Raw genomic sequence first — 18,813 nt, forward strand, 5'->3', positions numbered from 1 at the left:
ATGATTTCAGGGTGCTTTCACACCTACACTTTTGTTTCGGAACGTGTCTCGATTGCCCAGTTAGCGCGGTTCGTTTGGCATATGTGAACAGGGCCATCGCACTCTGTTCTGTGCCAAAGTAATCGCTCCGAGATCGCTTGAATGAGGTGGTCTCGGCTCGATTGAAACGAACCCTGGAGTGATTCGATTACAGTGAGAAAGTGATTTGATCCGAGCGCGGTTATATCACAGTGTTTTATGGATATGTAATAGGCATACGGCTATATGAAGAGAGAATTATGAGTATGGCGGGAAGTTTTGCGAGTCTCCGGATACCCGCAAACGAGTGATGATCTCCCGGTAATCTCGCATCTCCCTCCCGGTCCTCGAATAGGCTACGTCGCGCACCCTTCTCACCCCTCCCCACCACATCTCTCCTCAGACACATCTTGCGCGCACCCTGTCAATCACCATCAAACCACCACCTCTCCTGACAGCTTAGCGGGACGCTGCAAAATAAACCCTGACACTCTGACCAATGTGAGGAGAGTTTACTCGCATGTGACTTGTTTTAGCTCTTTAGGTCCGATTAGAAACTTTGCAACGTGAAAGCGAACCGCTCCAAGAGCAAAGAGCAACAATGTAACAATTGTAATCTCTGTTTCGGAACAACTGAATCAATTCACATGTGTGAAAGCACCCTCAGGCTTGACAGTATATTTTACAAAGGATTTCTGATTTAAATATATGCAGTTATTTTACAATTAATTTTCTTATTAGTTGTTTGATAAACTTCCTATTCATTAAAAAAAGTATCATAGTTTCCACAAATAACTCTTAAAGATCATGAAGCTGACGACAGGAGACAAATGTAAAAAATTTAACTTTGTAATTTATATTTGATCAAATATATACAGGTCTCTGTGAGCTTACAAGGCTAATTTAAAAAAAAAAATTTAACTTTTGGGCAGTATTAGTAGTTGTTCTATGCATAAACACAGACACGGATTGATAATATGAGAATAATATGTGGTTTATTTTGCTTTTCAATTTCATGAGATTTACAATTCCTAAAGCTTATTTGTTTTTGTGCAGGGCATACTCAATAAAGGTGTAAACATGGTGCTTTCTATGGCAAAGGACATTCCACTTTGGAACTATTTCCATTTACAACAAGATCAATTGCAGGTAACAGAATTAAAGAATCCAAATATATTAAGCTTATCAATACTGCACATTTCCTCAGACTACTATTTTTACTTGCAAGGTAAATTACTGTACATTAAAAGTGTTCTTGTTTCTATACCATGAGGGTCAAAATATCATCAAAAATCATCAAAATTATCATGTGGTAATTAATGGGCTGCCACAGACGATTTATAAACTTGTTAGTGCTTAGTTGACATTAGTTGACAGTAGAAGTGTTGTGACTTCACAGGCAGAGCAGGTAGCAGCACGAGAGCATGGAGACGAAACGGTGGTCTCTAAACCAATCCTGCTGAGGTCTCTGGACAGACATGTGACAGAGCATAAGGATGTGAATAAGTCTCTCTCCCAGCTTGTCCCTTTGGTGTCCTCCCTGAAAGCAGATGCTGGGGACATCCTGAAGGATTTGTCTCAGTTTTCATCCTTGTGGAACCAGGTACTTAAAAAAACAACAACCCTATAAATCCATATAGTCAATGTAAACGATCACACCATACACATTTCTTGCAGTGAGAGACACCCAGGCAACTCATGTTCTAACCACCTGCTGTGCTTGGTGTTTTTGATGCCTGCAGTTAATAAAAATCTCCATATAAAAAAGTTCCCGATGTCATGCGCTCCAGTGCCAAGATTGTTGATACAGTGGTTGCACATATGATACAGTTGGTGAATTATATAATACAAGTCAATGACAATGCTTTTGTAGGCTCTAAAAAGTTACACATCTGTCTTCATTTACACATATCTCTAACATGCTCCATTAATTAATCATTTTTCACACATACAGACTTTTCTGCAACATTGCCAACAGGTTTGCAGAAAAGGGTCATGTGTGAACAGGGCCCTTTTTGAAAAATACCAGTAAACTTGTTCCACCTTTTTCTGGAAAGAGTAGATGTAACATTACCAGTAATTTCTCAGAATGCTGCTCTGTGTGCACGGAGAAGGAAAATTGCCAGTAAAGAGCACTTTCACATTTAATACGCGTTGACGAGAGACGTCTACTCCAGCCAATCAGAACACTCACATTAACATCTGCGCTGTTTATGAAAATAAACGCCTTTGAATACTTTTCCAGACACTTTAAGCTGCTGCCTGTTAGTCAGATAACGTTTCTATGTAACTTCTTAGTGTTAACTGTGGAAATAAGGATCGATAAAATGCTTGTGATAAATCGATGTGAGTTTACCTGCAACTTTTGCGTTCAGTTGCGTGATTTGCTCCTGTGAGTCAGATTTTAGTAGCTTATACCATCGATAGACTTTCGTTTTAAAAATATGCAGCACACACTTAAATGTACATTTTGACATGGGAAAGTGTTCCTTCATATCATCAGCATTTGTAATGTAGTCAAATGTGTAAACAAAGCTGTTTCTACCTTAGAAAATAAAAAACTAGCTTAGATTAGCGCCTCTGCCTTTGGATGTTTTTTTTTCTATAGTTATGTGGTCTGTCTCTTGGACAAAAGCAGCCACATGAATGCTAAAGTTTTAAATATTAGTGAAACTATCAACCGTGTAACTCCCTTTATGTTTACAAATACAAGTGCGGCCGTTCATAGCTCATTTCTGGTTAATGATGTCAGAATTTATCGGTATTTTGAAATGGATGTGTGAATGTTTTTTCGGAACATTCGGAATGTCCTTGCCTGTGTCAACAGCACTTTTAAAAAATTTACTCATAAAACTGTTCCGGTAATTTTCCGAATATTTACCGGTATGACTGTGTGACAGGGTCTATAGTCACATATTCACTGCCTTTCATTTTCATCGTGGCGCATGTCAGAAAAATTACTATATGCACAAAAAATACTTTCTGCTTTCTTTTTTTGTTACTATGTTTCTGCAAATTCACAAATCATTTATTTTTAGCATTTAAAAGTTTATAAGTGCTTGTAATAAAACCTTAAAAGTAAACGGACACATGTTTTAGACATGAAAATAAAATGAAGTTGTAGCATCAGGATATTAACATGTGTGACATCTTATGCTTTTCTTTTATCCAGGACCCTGCAGAGCAGGTGAAGGCTTTTTTGCAGACCAACCCAATTTTGGCAGATTTCAGTACCCAGCTATCTCTATATTCCGTACGTAATTGTTAAACAAGGCTTAACAAATTTTGCAAACACCTATGGTTTAACCCTTTCATGCGTGAGTTTTAAATACTCCAGCTGACCCACCTGCCTGAGTTTTTTTTGTGACCGTTACCTAAAATCCATTAAAATCCAGAGGAGAGGCTTCAAGTTTATCACATGATCCACCTAAAGATCTATGTATGTATATATATATATATATATATATATATATATATATATATATATATATATATATATATATATATATATATATATAGTGTTTTTGTTTTTTTAGAGTTTCTTTTTGCCCTTTTCTGTAAATATTGACAAATGTACTAATTATATTGTGAAACATATATTTTGTTTTTTTTAAACAGTTTAATAATGATCATATTATTTTTTGTATATGATGGGTAATGAGTGCTGTCGTTGCAGCTAGGGTACAGGATACAGCAAGGGATACAGCTACGATCGGAAGTTAACAAGAAGTATTTATATTATTTATTAAATTACGCATTTAGTTATTGCCGTCTACCGCTACCTCAGCCCTAAACTCAAGCCTCACGGTAATGTAAAAATATTATTTGTTGTATAGTGTCACAAAAATTATGCCACATTGATTTAAGTATCCCCAGCTGTATTTGAGTTTAAAAATTTGAGAAATAGTGATTTATGAAGTTGTCCACACCTCTTTCTGTGCCTCAGCTCACGTCGTCAGATTTGAATTTTAGCAGTTGATGACTTGCGCTCTGAGCATTCTAATCACATCGGTGTGATTGTACGCTTCAGTCCAATGTCGATCACACCTGTGTGATTGTATGCGTGAAGGGTTAAATAGTTCACCCAACATTTTTTATGTAAACGTACTCACTATTTATTCACTCTCAAGTGGTTCCAAACCTTTGAGTTTCTGTCTTGCATTGAACACAAAAAAAAGATATTTTAAAGAATGCTGAAAACCTGTGCCCATTGACTTCCATAGTATTAAAAACAAATATTATGAAGGTTAATGGTTTTCATCATTTTCAATTCATTCTTTTGTGTTTAACAGAAGAAAAAAACTCATGAAGGTTTATATCAAGGGAAACAAAAGTAACATTTTTGGAGAACTGTCTCTTGTGTGATTCTGACTTTCTCTTATCCAGGCTTATGAGACCCAAATTCATGAGCTTCCTCAGACATGCACTGTGGGCCCAATCCTCTTCGAAACCGAGTCCCTCAAAATGTCCCTCATTCAAGAGTGTCACACCTGGAAACGTGCATTCGGGGCGGCTCTAAATCAGCAGGCCTCAGCGGGTATGACTGAGATTAGTTCGTTTGTGGATGGGGTGAACAGGCAGCTACAGAGGCCCATCTCTGACCTGGATGACGTGAGGGAATCCATGGGTGCCCTGCGTGAGTTACGAGAAGAGGAGATACGAATAGAAACCATCATGGGGCCGGTGGAGGAGTCGTTCGCCCTGCTGAATCGCCACGATCTGTTCTTCAATGACGGAAACGCAGAAAGGATTGATGGGGTTGTGTACGCTTGGAAGGAACTTAAAGTGATGGTGAGGGATGTGTTTTAATGTCTGTGTGAATGCAAAATTTACAATGTTTATTTAGCTAGCGCACATTGTTATGCTAACAATTAATCAGAGGAACAATTAATACACTAAATAATGTTTGTTTTGGCAAAATTTATTCTAATTTAATTTAACCGGTCTTTCTCTTATGATGTCAGTTTAATGGCTTCGGCTGAAGTATTCTCAACAACGGCTATCTTACTGTTAGTTTGCTATGAGGGAATGATGTGCACAAAGAAAGCCTTTACCCTACTCAATATTCTGTTTCAACTGGAAGTATATTAGCATACACTGCAAAAAATGTTTTTCTTGTTTAGATTTTGTGTCTTGTTTCTAGTCTAAATATATCAAGATATAAGAAATATATTCTTATATCAAGAAGAATTTTCTTGACAAGCACAACATATTGTCTTGTTTTGAGAAATAATATGCCAATATTAAGTGAGTTTTTCCTTAAAACAAGCTAAATAATCTGCCAATGGGGTAAGCAAATTAATCTTGTTTTTTCTTTTGACGTAAGATTATTTTGCTTACCCCATTGGCAGATTATTTTGCTTGTTTTAAGGAAAAGCTCACTTAATATTGGCATATTATTTCTCAAAACAAGACACTATGTTGTGCTTGTGTAGAAAATTATTCTTGATTTAGGAATTTTTAGATATTTGGGACAAGACAAAAAATCTAAGTAAGAAAAGCATTTTTTGCAGTGTACTGAAATAAGTCTCAGCAACTTCCAGTTCACACAGACTTTGAATATTAGCTTTTATTTTTTATTTTTTTAAGAGAATCATAGAGTATCAAGGAGTCTTAAAGGTCTTAAAATGTCTTCAATTTCAAATAAAAAAGTTTAAGGCCTTCACTGAAAGAATTTCTTTTTAGGTCTTAAATCATGTTAAATGTGTCTTAATTTTTTTTATGTCGATGAAAATTTATTTACATGTTTATTATATATTTTAAAGCTTGTCATTTAAAAAAAAAAGAAAATCTTCGTTGAAAAAAATGCTTGTTTTGGCACATTATTTAAAATGTGGCTAAAAAAATATTTTTATAATTATTATTATTATTATTATTATGTATTTATTTAGTTTTTGAATGGGGCAAGTTGTTGTGATCAACAGGGGTGTTTTCTCCACTGGAGATTACTTTCGCTATTCTTACCAAACTCCAACTCCCAGAACTCTTTGCACTCATCAACCCCTGTCACAGCTGACAATAATCCAGACACACACAGACACAGCTGTAGCTCATCTCCACTGATTAAATGGACTATATCACAGGTGTTAAATCCAGTTCCTGGAGGGCTGCAGCTCTGAACAGTTTAGTTACAACCCTGCTTCAACATACTTACCTGTAGGTTTCAAACAAGCCTGAAGGACTCAATTAGTTTAGTCAGGTTTTTAATTAGGGTTGAAACTAAACTGTGCCGAGCGTGAGTGTCTGGATTATTGTCAGCTGTGCCAGGAACTGGATTTGACACCTGTGGACTATATGTACCACTCCCGTTTACAAGTGCTGCGTTCACAACAGATGCAGAAGAAGCATAAATTGCTCAAGTCAATGCAAAGGCGCGAATAGACATCCTGCGGCACAATACGCAAATTGCAAATGACGTGGCGTAAGTTGAGCGTTTTGCGCGATTGATACATTAACCAATCAGTAGCTTTCTCTTGTAGGGGTGTGATTATGACGTAGCGCCCATTGTTGGGGTCCCAGGGGGAAATCCTCCTGCTGACACCGACAACAGTTGATCAAATGTAGCTCGGCTCAGTCGGAAGCACCGCTGAAGGCCTCCATCATCCAGGTACATTTTCTGGAGGAGTTTATGAACTCTCAGAGCTGGGTGCACTTTCAAAAGAATCTAGTGGACTCAGACACAGCCCCAAACGTATCAACGCTGTTTTTCAGCCTTCATAAAGCACATAAACACAGTTATTCTCTCAGTAAAATCCATGTTAACCGTTTAGCAACAAAGCTAGAGTCACCAGACAGACAGATGTCCTGCCCATGATTTGAATCTGTGTCTGTTGTGAAGTGGATGTGATGCGCAGATGAAGCTGATTTGAATGAATTGAATGAAGCGAGTAAACTCAAAATGTTCACGCATCTATTTACACGCGGATATCGCAATTTATTTGCGCGTTCCGCTTCTGGTGTGAATACAGCATAAGACTTGGCCGAGTCTTGTTTCCTAGCTAACATTACGAAGCGTTTTTTTGTTCCTTGTCTAGTCTTTTGGTGTTTTCGACCTTTCGCCTATTTTTGACCTTGCTTTTTGGACTACTTTTATACTGCTGTTTGTTCCTGTTTGTAACCATTGCCTGCACAACTCTCTTGTTAATAAACTGCACATGGATCCCCATGTCTGTTGTCCAGCGTCAATCGTAACAGAAAAAGAAGTTTTAGTGAAAGTAAGTGGTATATACAGTCCATGTAATCAGTGTAGATGAGCTACAGCTACAGCTGTGTCTGTGTGTGAGTGTCTGGATTATTGTCAGCTGTGGCAGGGGTTTGATGAGTGCAAAGAGTTCTGGGAGTTGTAGTTTGGTAAGAATACTGCAAATAATCTCCAGTGGAGTAAACGCTGCTGGCAATCACAACACAGGTAAAAAACTTTACCGCTGACCCTACCGGGATATTAGAAAAGAGCACTGTTTAAGTCATTCATAAGGATTTAAAAAGGTCTTTAAAAGTCTTAAATTTGACTGAATGAAAACTGCTGTATGTACCTTCTATTTACCTATATAACTGCAGGTTAACTATGTTTATATATAATAACTGTTAAAAGCTATTTAATTAGTTCAATTTTTTAGTAAATAATAAAGTTATTATAACTAATAACCTGAACTTTTCCAAATTTGATTGTAATGCAATGATGTGCTCCTTTTGTGAAGCTGCTTTGAAACCTTTATTATTGTGAAAAGTGCTATGCAAATAAACTTGAATTGAATGGAATATCGCTGGGTTTACTTTGTTTAGCATTTGCCAAATGCACAATGATTTATCTAATTTTTTATTTAAATTTCAAGGCTAAAGAAACTCAGAAAAAACTTTCAGACGTTGAACCTCACATGAAGGCTGAGCTTATAGCTGGGGTTGAGGTCTTCCAGAAGTCTGTAGAAAGTTTCTATGGAGACTATGACAACAGGTAATTTTAAATTAGCATGTTCTCTACATGTAATCTGTAATACCTTTGTTTGTGATTGAAGTATCTAAATAAAGCCTCCATGTGTGTGGTTAGTGGTCCCGGAGTTACAGGTTTGCCGCCACGTGAAGCCAGTGACAGGTTACAAGTTTATCAGGCCAAGTTTGATGAACTGTGGAGGAAATATGTCACCTTTTCCAGTGGCGAAGAACTGTTTGGTCTGCCTGTTGGAGGTGCTTGTGTGTTTTTTCTTTGTTAATATGGGTTTCAGCAAGGGCAGGGTAGACATCAGGTTCACTTTGGCTTGAATGAAAGTAGGGTTAGACATCAACGTTTTATAGTAAAGTTTGTTTTGTTGTTTGAATGGTTCATTTTAAGGGATAGTATAGAACAATACAATCCACTAAACAGAATAAATACCTCACAAATATGCACACAGCTATGTAAACAAATTAAAGGACTATTTTCATTTATTTTTCTGGATTTAATAGATGTATTGCATACACTGTAAAAAATTTGACCTTAAATTCACAGTAAATTACTGGCTAATAATTGCATTACTTTCACAGTAAATTACTGTATGTAAATTCACAGTAAATTATTGTGAGGTAGTTCACAGTAATTTACTGTGGTTTTGTCACATTAAATTATTGTGAAATTACAACCATATATTGTAACTTTACAGTAGATAATAAAGTCCGTTACTGTGATTTCACAGTATTATCTTGTAGAATTAACTATATTTTACTGTGAATTTGCAATATGATTACTGTGATTTAGCAGTAGGTTGCAGTTTAAATACCTGATTTAACTGTAAAGTTACAGTTATATCCCGGATTACTGTAATTTAACAGTTTGGTGCTGTAAAATTTCAAAGCAATTTTAGGTCACACAAAAATGAAAATTCTATCTTGATTTACTCACCCTCAGGTTGTTCCAGCTCTGTTAAAAATGATTTTTTTTGTTAAACACAGGAATAAAAATATCAAATATTCCCCTTTGTGTCTAAACAACCTGAAAATGCGTAAATGATGACAGAATCTTCTTTTTTGGGTGATCTGAGAAGACTCTAAAATCAAAATAAAAACAAACACACATACATTTTACAGATTTATTTAACAGCTTAATGACATCTGTGTAAGCATTTCAGAAAACTTTCAAAAGGTGAAGGTGAAGCCTCAAAAAATCCTAAGAACATAATAACAAAAAAATCTGACATCATATGTAGCATACATATAAAAAGCAGTGCTTCAGAGTGCGCGCTCTCTCTTTCTCATATATATATATATATCATGAATCATTTTCCTGATAATTTTACACACTTGCTGGTTGATGTGTCTTCTCTGCTTCTTTGACTTCGTCTGTCTTCCATCTCCAAACTGGTGCCCAAAAAGCACCTATAAGCAAAAGAGCAGACAAACAGTTAGCTTCATACAACACTACTGGGACAATACTGCTGCACTACAGAGCAAAATTACTATTAGCTCAGTTTGAACATTCTGACAATACTGTAGCTCAGTCAAACTGCAATCATTTAAACAAAAACATCTGAAAAACATTTCCATCACAAACACACATTCAAGAACAGTCTAACAACAAATAGTGGTTTTAATGACCTAGACAGAGCATTTTAAAACAGTTGATTTGATTTACACCTTCTGTTTACAGACTATAATCTAATGCTGGGTTCACACTTATTGCAAATTGAACACGTACATCATAGCACTTGTTCTTGAATACTAGCAGGATGTTTCTTGCATCAAGCTAATTTTTCATGATTTGAATATTAGAAAAATTTTGCAAAAAACTTGATTAAAGTGATACAGCACTTGTGTTGTATTCATTTCAATTAAGTTTTTTTTGTAAATATTCCAAATATTTTTCAACGTTTTTTGAGTTTCACTTAATTTGTGCTTCCCAGTAAAAAATTCCCACTATTTATGCATTTGCAATGACTTGTATGTAATCCACTCACCTGAATAGGTAACTTCACATATGGTATAAGAGCCCCATCCTTTTAAAGACAGCTTTCCCTCTGGTCTCCAGCACAGACAAACAAATTGAGTCTGCAACACACCCCTTTATTACAAGGGGACAAGGGGAGTCATGACTTGTGCTCCTATACATTCCTTGTTTAACCCCCCGAAAACAAGCCCTCAGTTACAATATTTATTGTAGACATTACCTTAAATTCCAGAGTGCAAAAGACATCTTCAGCATACTTCAGTTTCAGACCAGATCCAAAGTCAGTCGTTAGATCCAGGTGAGGTCCAATGACCACTCGACCCTCCAAGGAATAAGACTGTTTGTTTGATGTTGCACTGCTGGGGAAAGAAAGACTAAATTAGAGATGTTTGTGAATAATTACATTTGTTTGTAGAAACAAAGTTGACATTCCATGCTCTGCCTATTAAAAACCAAGCAAACAAACAGACATGCCCAGTAAAATTGCTAATAAAAATAAAAACTATAGTTTAAAAAAATCTTTGTCTAATATTTACTACGACTGGAAGTACTGGTGGAACTTCTGGAAGAAGAAAAAGAGTTTGTACTAGAAACTGCTCACAACAAATTTGTGAAAAACCTGACATTTAAAAATCTAATAAAAACGAGGAAGGTTCAACATTACCTTTAATAATCAAGAGAGGGGTGATTGGCATCAGTGTTTCAACATCAGTGGCTGTGGCTGCAAAAAAATATGAATATAATAAGAGTAGAATAAGACTCAACCTAACACGCGCACACACACACACACACACACACACACACACACACACACACACACACTCTCTCTCTCTCTCTCTCTTTCTCTCTCTCTCTATATATATGAGCAATTCCGTGCAAATGTCAACCTTGCCATGAAAAAAAAATAAGTTTTTACCAAAATACGGAAACCATTTCTGGGTTTTTTGTGTAAGCAAGTATTTTACAGTACTTTAAAAATACTCAAAAATGCATCTGTCAATGTTTTCAAACTATTCTATTTGATTTACCAAAGTCACACAAATGGTAATTTCACATGCGTCACATCCACAACAGAGAGATGTCACATCCATAACGACACTTTTTCCTCAGAAATGTGAAAATATTAAATTAAATTAAACCAATCAGTTTTGTTTTGTAGAGAGCCGACTCTAATCCTTTTGATTAGCATTATTTCTTTTGGGTTGTGCAGTTTAATTCACATAATTTCTACAAAGTGTGTTGTATACTGTAAACTCAGACTTTTTTTGTCACATCCATAACACATGCTTATTTTCCTCATTTAAAGTACAAAACACATTTACAGATTGATATTTTTCTGCTCCCATAACTCTGTGGCTAGTTGCTCTAGAAAATATAATCAAATTTTTCAATATAATGTTAACATATACTTTCTCTGTCAATTTATGTGTTGAATTTTTACTGCAAATGTCACATCCATAACGCTGGAATTGCTCATATATATATATAGGTTTAGATTGTGATAATGAATTTAGGTTATATTTGTGTGATCAGAATTTACACTCACCTCACACTTCAGCTATTATCAGGTACACCTGAACACCAAAGAATAAAATCTACAGTTAGTGACAATATACAATTAGTTCTCATTTGTAAATGTTAGCAATGCATTAACACCAGTGAGAAATATACAATATGTACTAAAATAATACAACTGAATTGTATTAGAAGCCTCATTTAATAAAACAGTTAAGACTTGTTTCATAATGAGTTTAGTTTATTTAACTAACTTAACGTTAACGTAACAGTGAACAAAATTAACGTACATGATGGTCACTAACCGTAACGTTAACTTAAGTGAAAGCCAGAGCTTACCTTAACGTCACAGTCATTTCACCTTTACTTCAGTCTTGTACTGAAACAGAAAATGCAGTTAACAAGAAGTTAATTAAAGAAAATTCCCTTTCTTTTTTCAGGAACTAACGTTAACGTTATGCTATGTTACCTCAGAAAACACTACAATCACCATCTGGCGTCGTTAATTTCTTGTTTAAAAAAAGGCGCGCTTAAACCCTGTATGTGCGAGTACAACCAAAGTACTCGGTAAATTCCAGTTAAATGACATGCACTATACAGAAATACACATACAACAATCATTTAACGGACAAAAGTCACATTTTAACACTTACCGAGGATGAATTCGTTGGGTTAAGAGACGACTCAGGCGTTGTCTGTGGTGATGGCGCTTGTTTGCGGTCGAGTCGAGTCAGTTCTGTTCAATGAATCGGCTCCTTTAAGTGAACAGTAAAGAGTCGAATTCGCCTGAAACCGATTCCATTTTGCATAATATTGTTAGACGCAGACATATAATTCATTAATATTTCATCATATTGCTTGGTTCGTGTACTGCTTGTACACAAATTGCATGTTGATGACTATGAGCTTATGAACACGTCTGATAAAATATCTGAATCTGATTCAATGTCACACGAGTCTTGAACCGAAGCAGTGCAAAAGTGATATATTCATTGAAATATAAAGTTAATTTTTTTCTTCGCCATTCAAAATATTACATATCTCTGACTTTAACAATCAGAATAAAGTTCGTTTGGAGTGTTTTGAGAATTATTATTTTTTCCTCCCAGGATTCATTTCGCACCAAGCTGCATCAAGCTGTAATGGTGGATGAGAAGGCACATAATATTATAAATATTGCTTGTAATATGTAATGAAATAAAGTTTTAACACTTTTTCATGCGAGAATGTAGTTCTTCAAAACCAAAATCTGTGGATTGTTAGTAAAGATTGTGTGTAATTTTAAGTGTGTTTTGCCGGTAGCGGAGATCTATGACCTCCAGGCGGTAACGGCGCTCATTACTCATGTATCCGCCGAGAGGCGCCTGTCTTCAGGCTAGACATTGGGACAATTGCCCCGTCTTCGATGGCTCTATATGCGTCAGAAAATGAAGTTTTAACCGTTTTTCATGCTAGAATGTAGTTGTTTAAAACTCTAATCTGTGGTTTATATATATATATATATATATATATATATATATATATATATATATATATATATATATATATATATATATATATATAATTCTGAGATTAGTGACCTCCAGGCAATGACAGGTGCCCAATACTCATGAAACCGTCTAAAGCAGACATTTACCCTGACATTGAAATAATTTTTGGCTGTTTAACAGTCTTTGGTTTCATTAATTAATTACTTTTTATTCCAGTTTATTATGTTTTGGCTAAGCACACAGATATGTTCATTAAATATTAGTTCATATTCTATGTTAACTGTAAAAAAATATAAATAATGGTGCAGTACAACCAAAAAGATGTTGGTAACCAAATCGTTTTGGGGGCTATAACATTCTGTTATTATCTGTTAAAAGTAATTTGTATTAATTTCTACGTTGAATTAAAAAAAGGTTTGAATTTCTATAACTAACGTGCAAAATATATAGTCTTTTTCACAGTAATTTGCTGTAATCATGCTACCTGCCGTAATTTCACAATAAAATTATGAATACAACATATTACTGTGAATTTTTCAGTTAAATACTGTGAAGGGATACTAATGTAATTTACTGTGAAAAATTACAGTAACTTGTTGTGAAAACCTGGAAATTTTTTACAGTGTAGGTATGGGTTTGAGTAAAATGTTAGTATTTGTTTTATTCAATAAAGATAACATTTCTTCAAACTTTCAAATTAAAATATTGTAATTTAGAGCATTTTTATCCTGCAAAATGACTGAATAATAAATATATTGGTTTCTTATCTTTTAACAGCGTTTAAGTTAAAATATTGGTTTACAGTTGCCTAAAAAATAATGTCTGAAAACTTTATGAAAAAAAAAATCGAAATTGCAACATTTTTTGTTTTAAATTAGTTCGAAATTTCATTAGTAGTTTACAGAATAAAACAAGAATATATTTCACATAAAAAAATCTTGAAAAACTGAATTTTCAATCGTTTTTTTAATGATTATTTTTACCAAAGAAGCAGTACTCTACTGACTTATGAGGTTCCCCTTCATTGGAACTACAATGTGTGTCTGGAACAGACGATTGAAGATCGCTAGACAACCATTGTCTGTTCCAGACACATGTCTCTGTTCCCTATTCTTTAGACTATATCTGTTCTTGTTTATTCTCTCATATTTTTCTTTTGTTTTTTCAGAATATCCTGATCTTCACAGAATCAAACGAGAGCTCAACCTCCTCTCTAAGCTCTACAGTCTTTACAATTCTGTCATTGACAGCGTTTCAGGCTACTATGACATACTATGGGCCGACCTCAATATAGAGAAGATCAACAATGAGCTGCTGGATTTCCAGAACAGGTTTCTTATGATAGTCACATACTTAAAGGTCTCGTGAATCAATTTAAAATGCGCATTTATATTTAATGTTTGATGTAATCTTGACCGAAACACGAAGAGAGGGTGAGACATAGGTTAGCTCCTCCTCTTTTTTAAAAAAAAACAGCCAATAGCGTTTTGAGTGGTTGAGCTCAAGTACATCAATTGAAAAGCAAACGAGAAGCGTCTTGAAAGCTTGGCATGTCAGATACTAGGGAGCATTTGATTGGTTATGATGTGATGAGAAATTGTAGGATAGGTTAGCGTGAATAAAAACATTGATCAATTCATGCAAAAGTCACAAACTACAAGCTTTACATGTTCATGTCAGTTTTATATCTTCTAAAGGTGAATTTTGTCAATGTTTTGGAACACACTAGCTAATAAATATATAGAAAATTACCAATATTAATATTAACATTTAAAAAACTTTCTTTTAATTTTTATGGGACCTTTAAAATGGATCAAATACTATATGGGAATCTGGGAGCTAATTCTGTCATTCTTTTTAAGGATCCGCAAGCTTCCTGCAGCTCTGAAAGAATGGCAAGCTTTTAATGACCTGAAAAAGACTATCGATGACTTCAACGAAACCTGTCCTCTACTATACATGATGGCAAATAAGGTGATGTCAAGCAAGCATAAGTTTCTTGGCAGCATACTGCATTTATACACAGCAATCTTTTATTAACAAGCTCATTCATGACTAGGCAATGATGGCCCGACATTGGGAGCGGATAACTGATCTTACCAAGCACAAGTTTGAAGTGGAAGCTCCAAATTTTAGCCTTCGAAATGTTATGGAAGCACCTTTGCTAAAGTGCAAAGAAGACATTGAGGTATTGTGCTGACAAAATGTTCATGTTTATGTACCATTAAAATATCCTTAACGCATCCTAATAAATTATAAAAAAAACACTTCTGGCTGCTAGGATGTGTGTATCAGTGCCGTTAAGGAGCGAGACATTGAAGCCAAACTCAAAGATGTTGTAACTGAATGGAGCGGCCATCAGTTCACATTTGCAACATTCAGGTTAGATGTCGTTTGTAAATAACTCAACTTAATATTTGTCATTAAATCTGTTCAGTTTTAAAAATCTATATAAAATCATTTCAGGAATCGTGGAGAGCTGCTGCTGAAAGGATCCGATACTTCAGAGAAGGTGGCATTAATGGAGGACAGTCTCATGGTGCTTGGGTCTTTAATGAGTAACAGGTATTTAATTAAATACAGTCACATTCACACAGATGTCACCTTTTGGTGTCTGTATCAAGTGAGTTCTTTTAAAAGGTTTTTTTTTATATAGGTTGATAAGTATCTACTTTAATGTTTTAAATCCCTTTGGTGAGATTAAAACTGGAAAACACTGGAAAAAAGTGAAAACTTGATACACTGAAAAAGTGAAAACAAATTATTTCAAATTGTCATACATAAACAAATATATATATTTTTAAAATTCAACTAATTTTATTACTAAAAACTGTTAAAAATAAATTAATTAATAAAAAATATTTTCTTCTAAGTTGAACCAATGTTTTTTCAGTGATATTCCAACTTTACTTAACATAGCACATATCTTTATTTAAAAATGAACCATATTTATTCTGACATGTACTTAAAGGTGCAGTAGGTGATTGTCCTTTTTTGTTGTGCTGATTGAAAGTCTTTTCACAGTCTAATAGTAATGATTAAAGTAAATGATCATAATGTTTTTATATGTACTTTTATTTTTTGGGTAAGGCATAAAACTAAAAAATGTTCATCCAATTAAATAGAGTCGGATTGACATCTCTCATAATTCCGATAAGTAGGCGAAACTGTCTGTCAGCAAATGCAGATTTGAACAACTGTGCAGCCGTTTGTACGCATCTCCGCCGACCGCTGTGCTGCACGTTCACGAGAGAGGGCGCGCGCGCACAAGATCGGTAAAAACCTTCTGAATCAAAACTTTTTAAAAACCTGAATCAATATTGGAGTTACCTTTGCACGCTGGAGAAAGGATGAAACAATGGCTGAACGATTTCTCTTAGACAGGTAATGTTTTGTTTAAAACTATTTTAGCTTCATGCAAAGCTGATGTAACGTTAGATGATGTTGTTACAAATGGGTTATATCTTCACAGAAGTGTTGTTCAGCCACTAAAATCTTCCGATGAAAGATTGATAATATTTTCAGTTTCATAAGGGAACTTTCACAGCATCGATATTGTAGATTTTAATTAGTTTAACAACAAAACACAAGTAAATAGCGCTATTCCGCCTAGTCTCTCCCTATATTGTTTACCATGCAACTCTAAATATTTGCTATGAAATAGCATGTCAGTTTGGCTTGTACGCCACCGGATAAGCACTAGTAGCTTTTAACACATGAGAGAGGGTTCTTTTGCTGTGCTCGTAAAGGAGGCGTGGCTCTAGACGGCAGGGGAGGGACTGTGATTCAGAGATTTATGCTAAGCTGTTAGCATTGTGAAAGATCACCTACTGCACCTTTAATAAAATCTATAAAAGAATAAGAGATTTGTTGTATTTTTATTAATAAAAATAACAATAAACAGGTTTGATATGTGTTAATTGGATTATAAACCTTACCATTTCATGAGTGATTGCATATTGTATACTTCTGAATAGATTTATTTAAAATTCTGTTGTGTTTCGTCTGGTGCAAACAGCCAAATTGCTTATTACTGCAAATCTCGTCACGTAGTTGTAACCAGGGTTATGACTCTTACAACAGAGTTCGGATTCACATGCAGGTTTATTGCGGCAGTCAGGCAAGCAATGGTCAACCTGGGTGCAAACAGATGTGTGAAGGCAATCCAGAATCGAAGTACAATAACAGGCGTAAGGTCATAAGGCAGGCGGAACAAAACAAGACAAGGAAAATGCGTTGTAATGTCTCTTACAGTAAACAAGACTCTGCAACTGGAGTGAGTGTGTGTGCTGCTTAAGTAGTGTGTGTAGTCAGTCCTTGACAATCCTCGGGTGGTGCTTGTGTAATCAGTTAGAATGAGGCACATGTGAGTGTGAGTGGAGTGCATGTATGAAAATGTAGTCCATAACATGGCGGATTTGTAGTCCATAAGCAAGTTGTGTGAATTCCAGCGACCTATGGAGTTCAGATCGCTAGTGATCATGACAGTAGTATGTTATTTGGACACGGGGTTACAATGTAACATGCTCACCTGATCTTTACGTTCATAATTTTTATATTGTTTGCTAATTAATAGCCTCACATGGATCTCTGAATCTGCGTCTCATTTTGGAGTCTGCTACTGCCCACTGGAGGTCGCATTTCAGTCACAAGAGCATGCTTTGAGAACCTTTCTGAAAGAAAAAAGAAAGAAAGAAAGAAAGAAAGAAAGAAAGAAAGAAAGAAAGAAAGAAAGAAAGAAAGAAAGAAAGAAAGAGAAATATGCTGTTTTCCATCAAAGCAAGCCAGGGTGCTGAAATATAATTGGCTAAATTGGCAGTGGGAGGGTTAAAATAACCAAAACAAAGACAGCGTTCCAGCAAAACACCTATTTACAAAGCAGAATATTTGACTTCAGCATTGTTTTTAAGATAAACAAGACTGTTTACTTGGCATGATTCGTAAATATCTGCAAACATATTAGGGTATTTGTATGCTTTAGAAGAGTCAAAAATGTACATACAGCACCTTTAATACAACCTTATTGTGAAGTGTTACTATGTTTTCTGTGAATTATTGTAAATGTTCATGATAATCATTCATTTATGCTCATAAAAAAAGAACATTCTTGTTTCAGATATAATGCTCCATTTAAGCCCACTATCCAGCAGTGGGTGCAGAAGTTGTCAAACAGTTCAGAGGTGATCGAGAAGTGGCTCACAGTACAAAATCTGTGGCTGTACCTGGAGGCTGTGTTTGTGGGTGGAGACATTGCCAAACAACTGCCACAGGTAGCACAAATACCACAAATGTGTTATTGCATTTCACAACCTGATTATAATATACAGAACAACACAATATCATAGTACCATTTATGTAAATTCAATTATTTAATAGTTTATATATACTATATATATATATATATATATATATATATATATATATATATATATATATATATATATATAGACCACATGTAAAGGACTATATTTTTTATATTCTAAATTATGTACTCAGAAATTTACTCATTCATGCGTGATCATATTTATAACTGTATTAAGAACTTCAGGGTAAACATTCGATTTAAAATGTAGAAATGTAAAATAAATATGAATAAAATATAAAACACTTTTCAAAATCTAGTGATTAGAAATTAAACAAAAAATACATATATATAGATAAATAAAATGCAAAATTAAAAAAATGTCATTTAAAAATTTTAACTTTCTGACAATGTTGTTTTTCATGGTTCTGTCTGCATTACCATAATGGCGTGTAAAATTGTGCTTATATAAATTATGAAAAAGTATCCCCATAAACAATGTATTTTGGGATGACAAAGCATATTATGAAACTATGTAGTTTTTATTTTGTCCATTCGATATACAGTATACACAA

At 34.8% G+C, this 18,813-nt stretch overlaps 1 protein-coding gene and 2 long non-coding RNA genes across 4 annotated transcripts in view; 1 reads left to right on the forward strand and 2 right to left on the reverse strand.

The window, feature by feature from the left end:
• The window catches only part of dnah5l (dynein, axonemal, heavy chain 5 like), a 123,631-nt gene that overhangs the window by 18,859 nt on the left and 85,959 nt on the right, over positions 1-18,813 (forward strand). For both annotated transcript variants that reach the window (XM_087309935.1, XM_087309934.1), the window contains exons 26-37: positions 1,075-1,167; positions 1,418-1,621; positions 3,191-3,271; positions 4,405-4,809; positions 7,851-7,969; positions 8,063-8,199; positions 14,105-14,267; positions 14,799-14,910; positions 14,996-15,124; positions 15,218-15,318; positions 15,403-15,501; positions 18,053-18,206. In XM_087309935.1, coding sequence (XP_087166061.1) covers positions 1,075-1,167; positions 1,418-1,621; positions 3,191-3,271; positions 4,405-4,809; positions 7,851-7,969; positions 8,063-8,199; positions 14,105-14,267; positions 14,799-14,910; positions 14,996-15,124; positions 15,218-15,318; positions 15,403-15,501; positions 18,053-18,206 — 1,797 coding nt within the window. The remainder of the gene's footprint in view (positions 1-1,074; positions 1,168-1,417; positions 1,622-3,190; positions 3,272-4,404; positions 4,810-7,850; positions 7,970-8,062; positions 8,200-14,104; positions 14,268-14,798; positions 14,911-14,995; positions 15,125-15,217; positions 15,319-15,402; positions 15,502-18,052; positions 18,207-18,813) is intronic.
• LOC147838083 (uncharacterized) lies at positions 5,056-5,817 on the reverse strand. The gene is made up of 2 exons (XR_015525418.1): positions 5,537-5,817; positions 5,056-5,115 (listed from the first exon to the last, which is right to left on the reverse strand). It is a non-coding gene; the product is annotated as an uncharacterized LOC147838083 (long non-coding RNA).
• Positions 9,224-12,188, reverse strand: LOC147838084 (uncharacterized). Its single transcript, XR_015525376.1, has 7 exons — positions 12,100-12,188; positions 11,786-11,825; positions 11,478-11,505; positions 10,596-10,652; positions 10,152-10,290; positions 9,942-10,045; positions 9,224-9,363 (listed from the first exon to the last, which is right to left on the reverse strand). It is a non-coding gene; the product is annotated as an uncharacterized LOC147838084 (long non-coding RNA).

The sequence above is a fragment of the Danio rerio genome, chromosome 24 (assembly GCF_052040795.2).
Source record: "Danio rerio strain M-AB ecotype USA chromosome 24, GRCz13ab, whole genome shotgun sequence".
Lineage (NCBI taxonomy): Eukaryota > Metazoa > Chordata > Actinopteri > Cypriniformes > Danionidae > Danio > Danio rerio.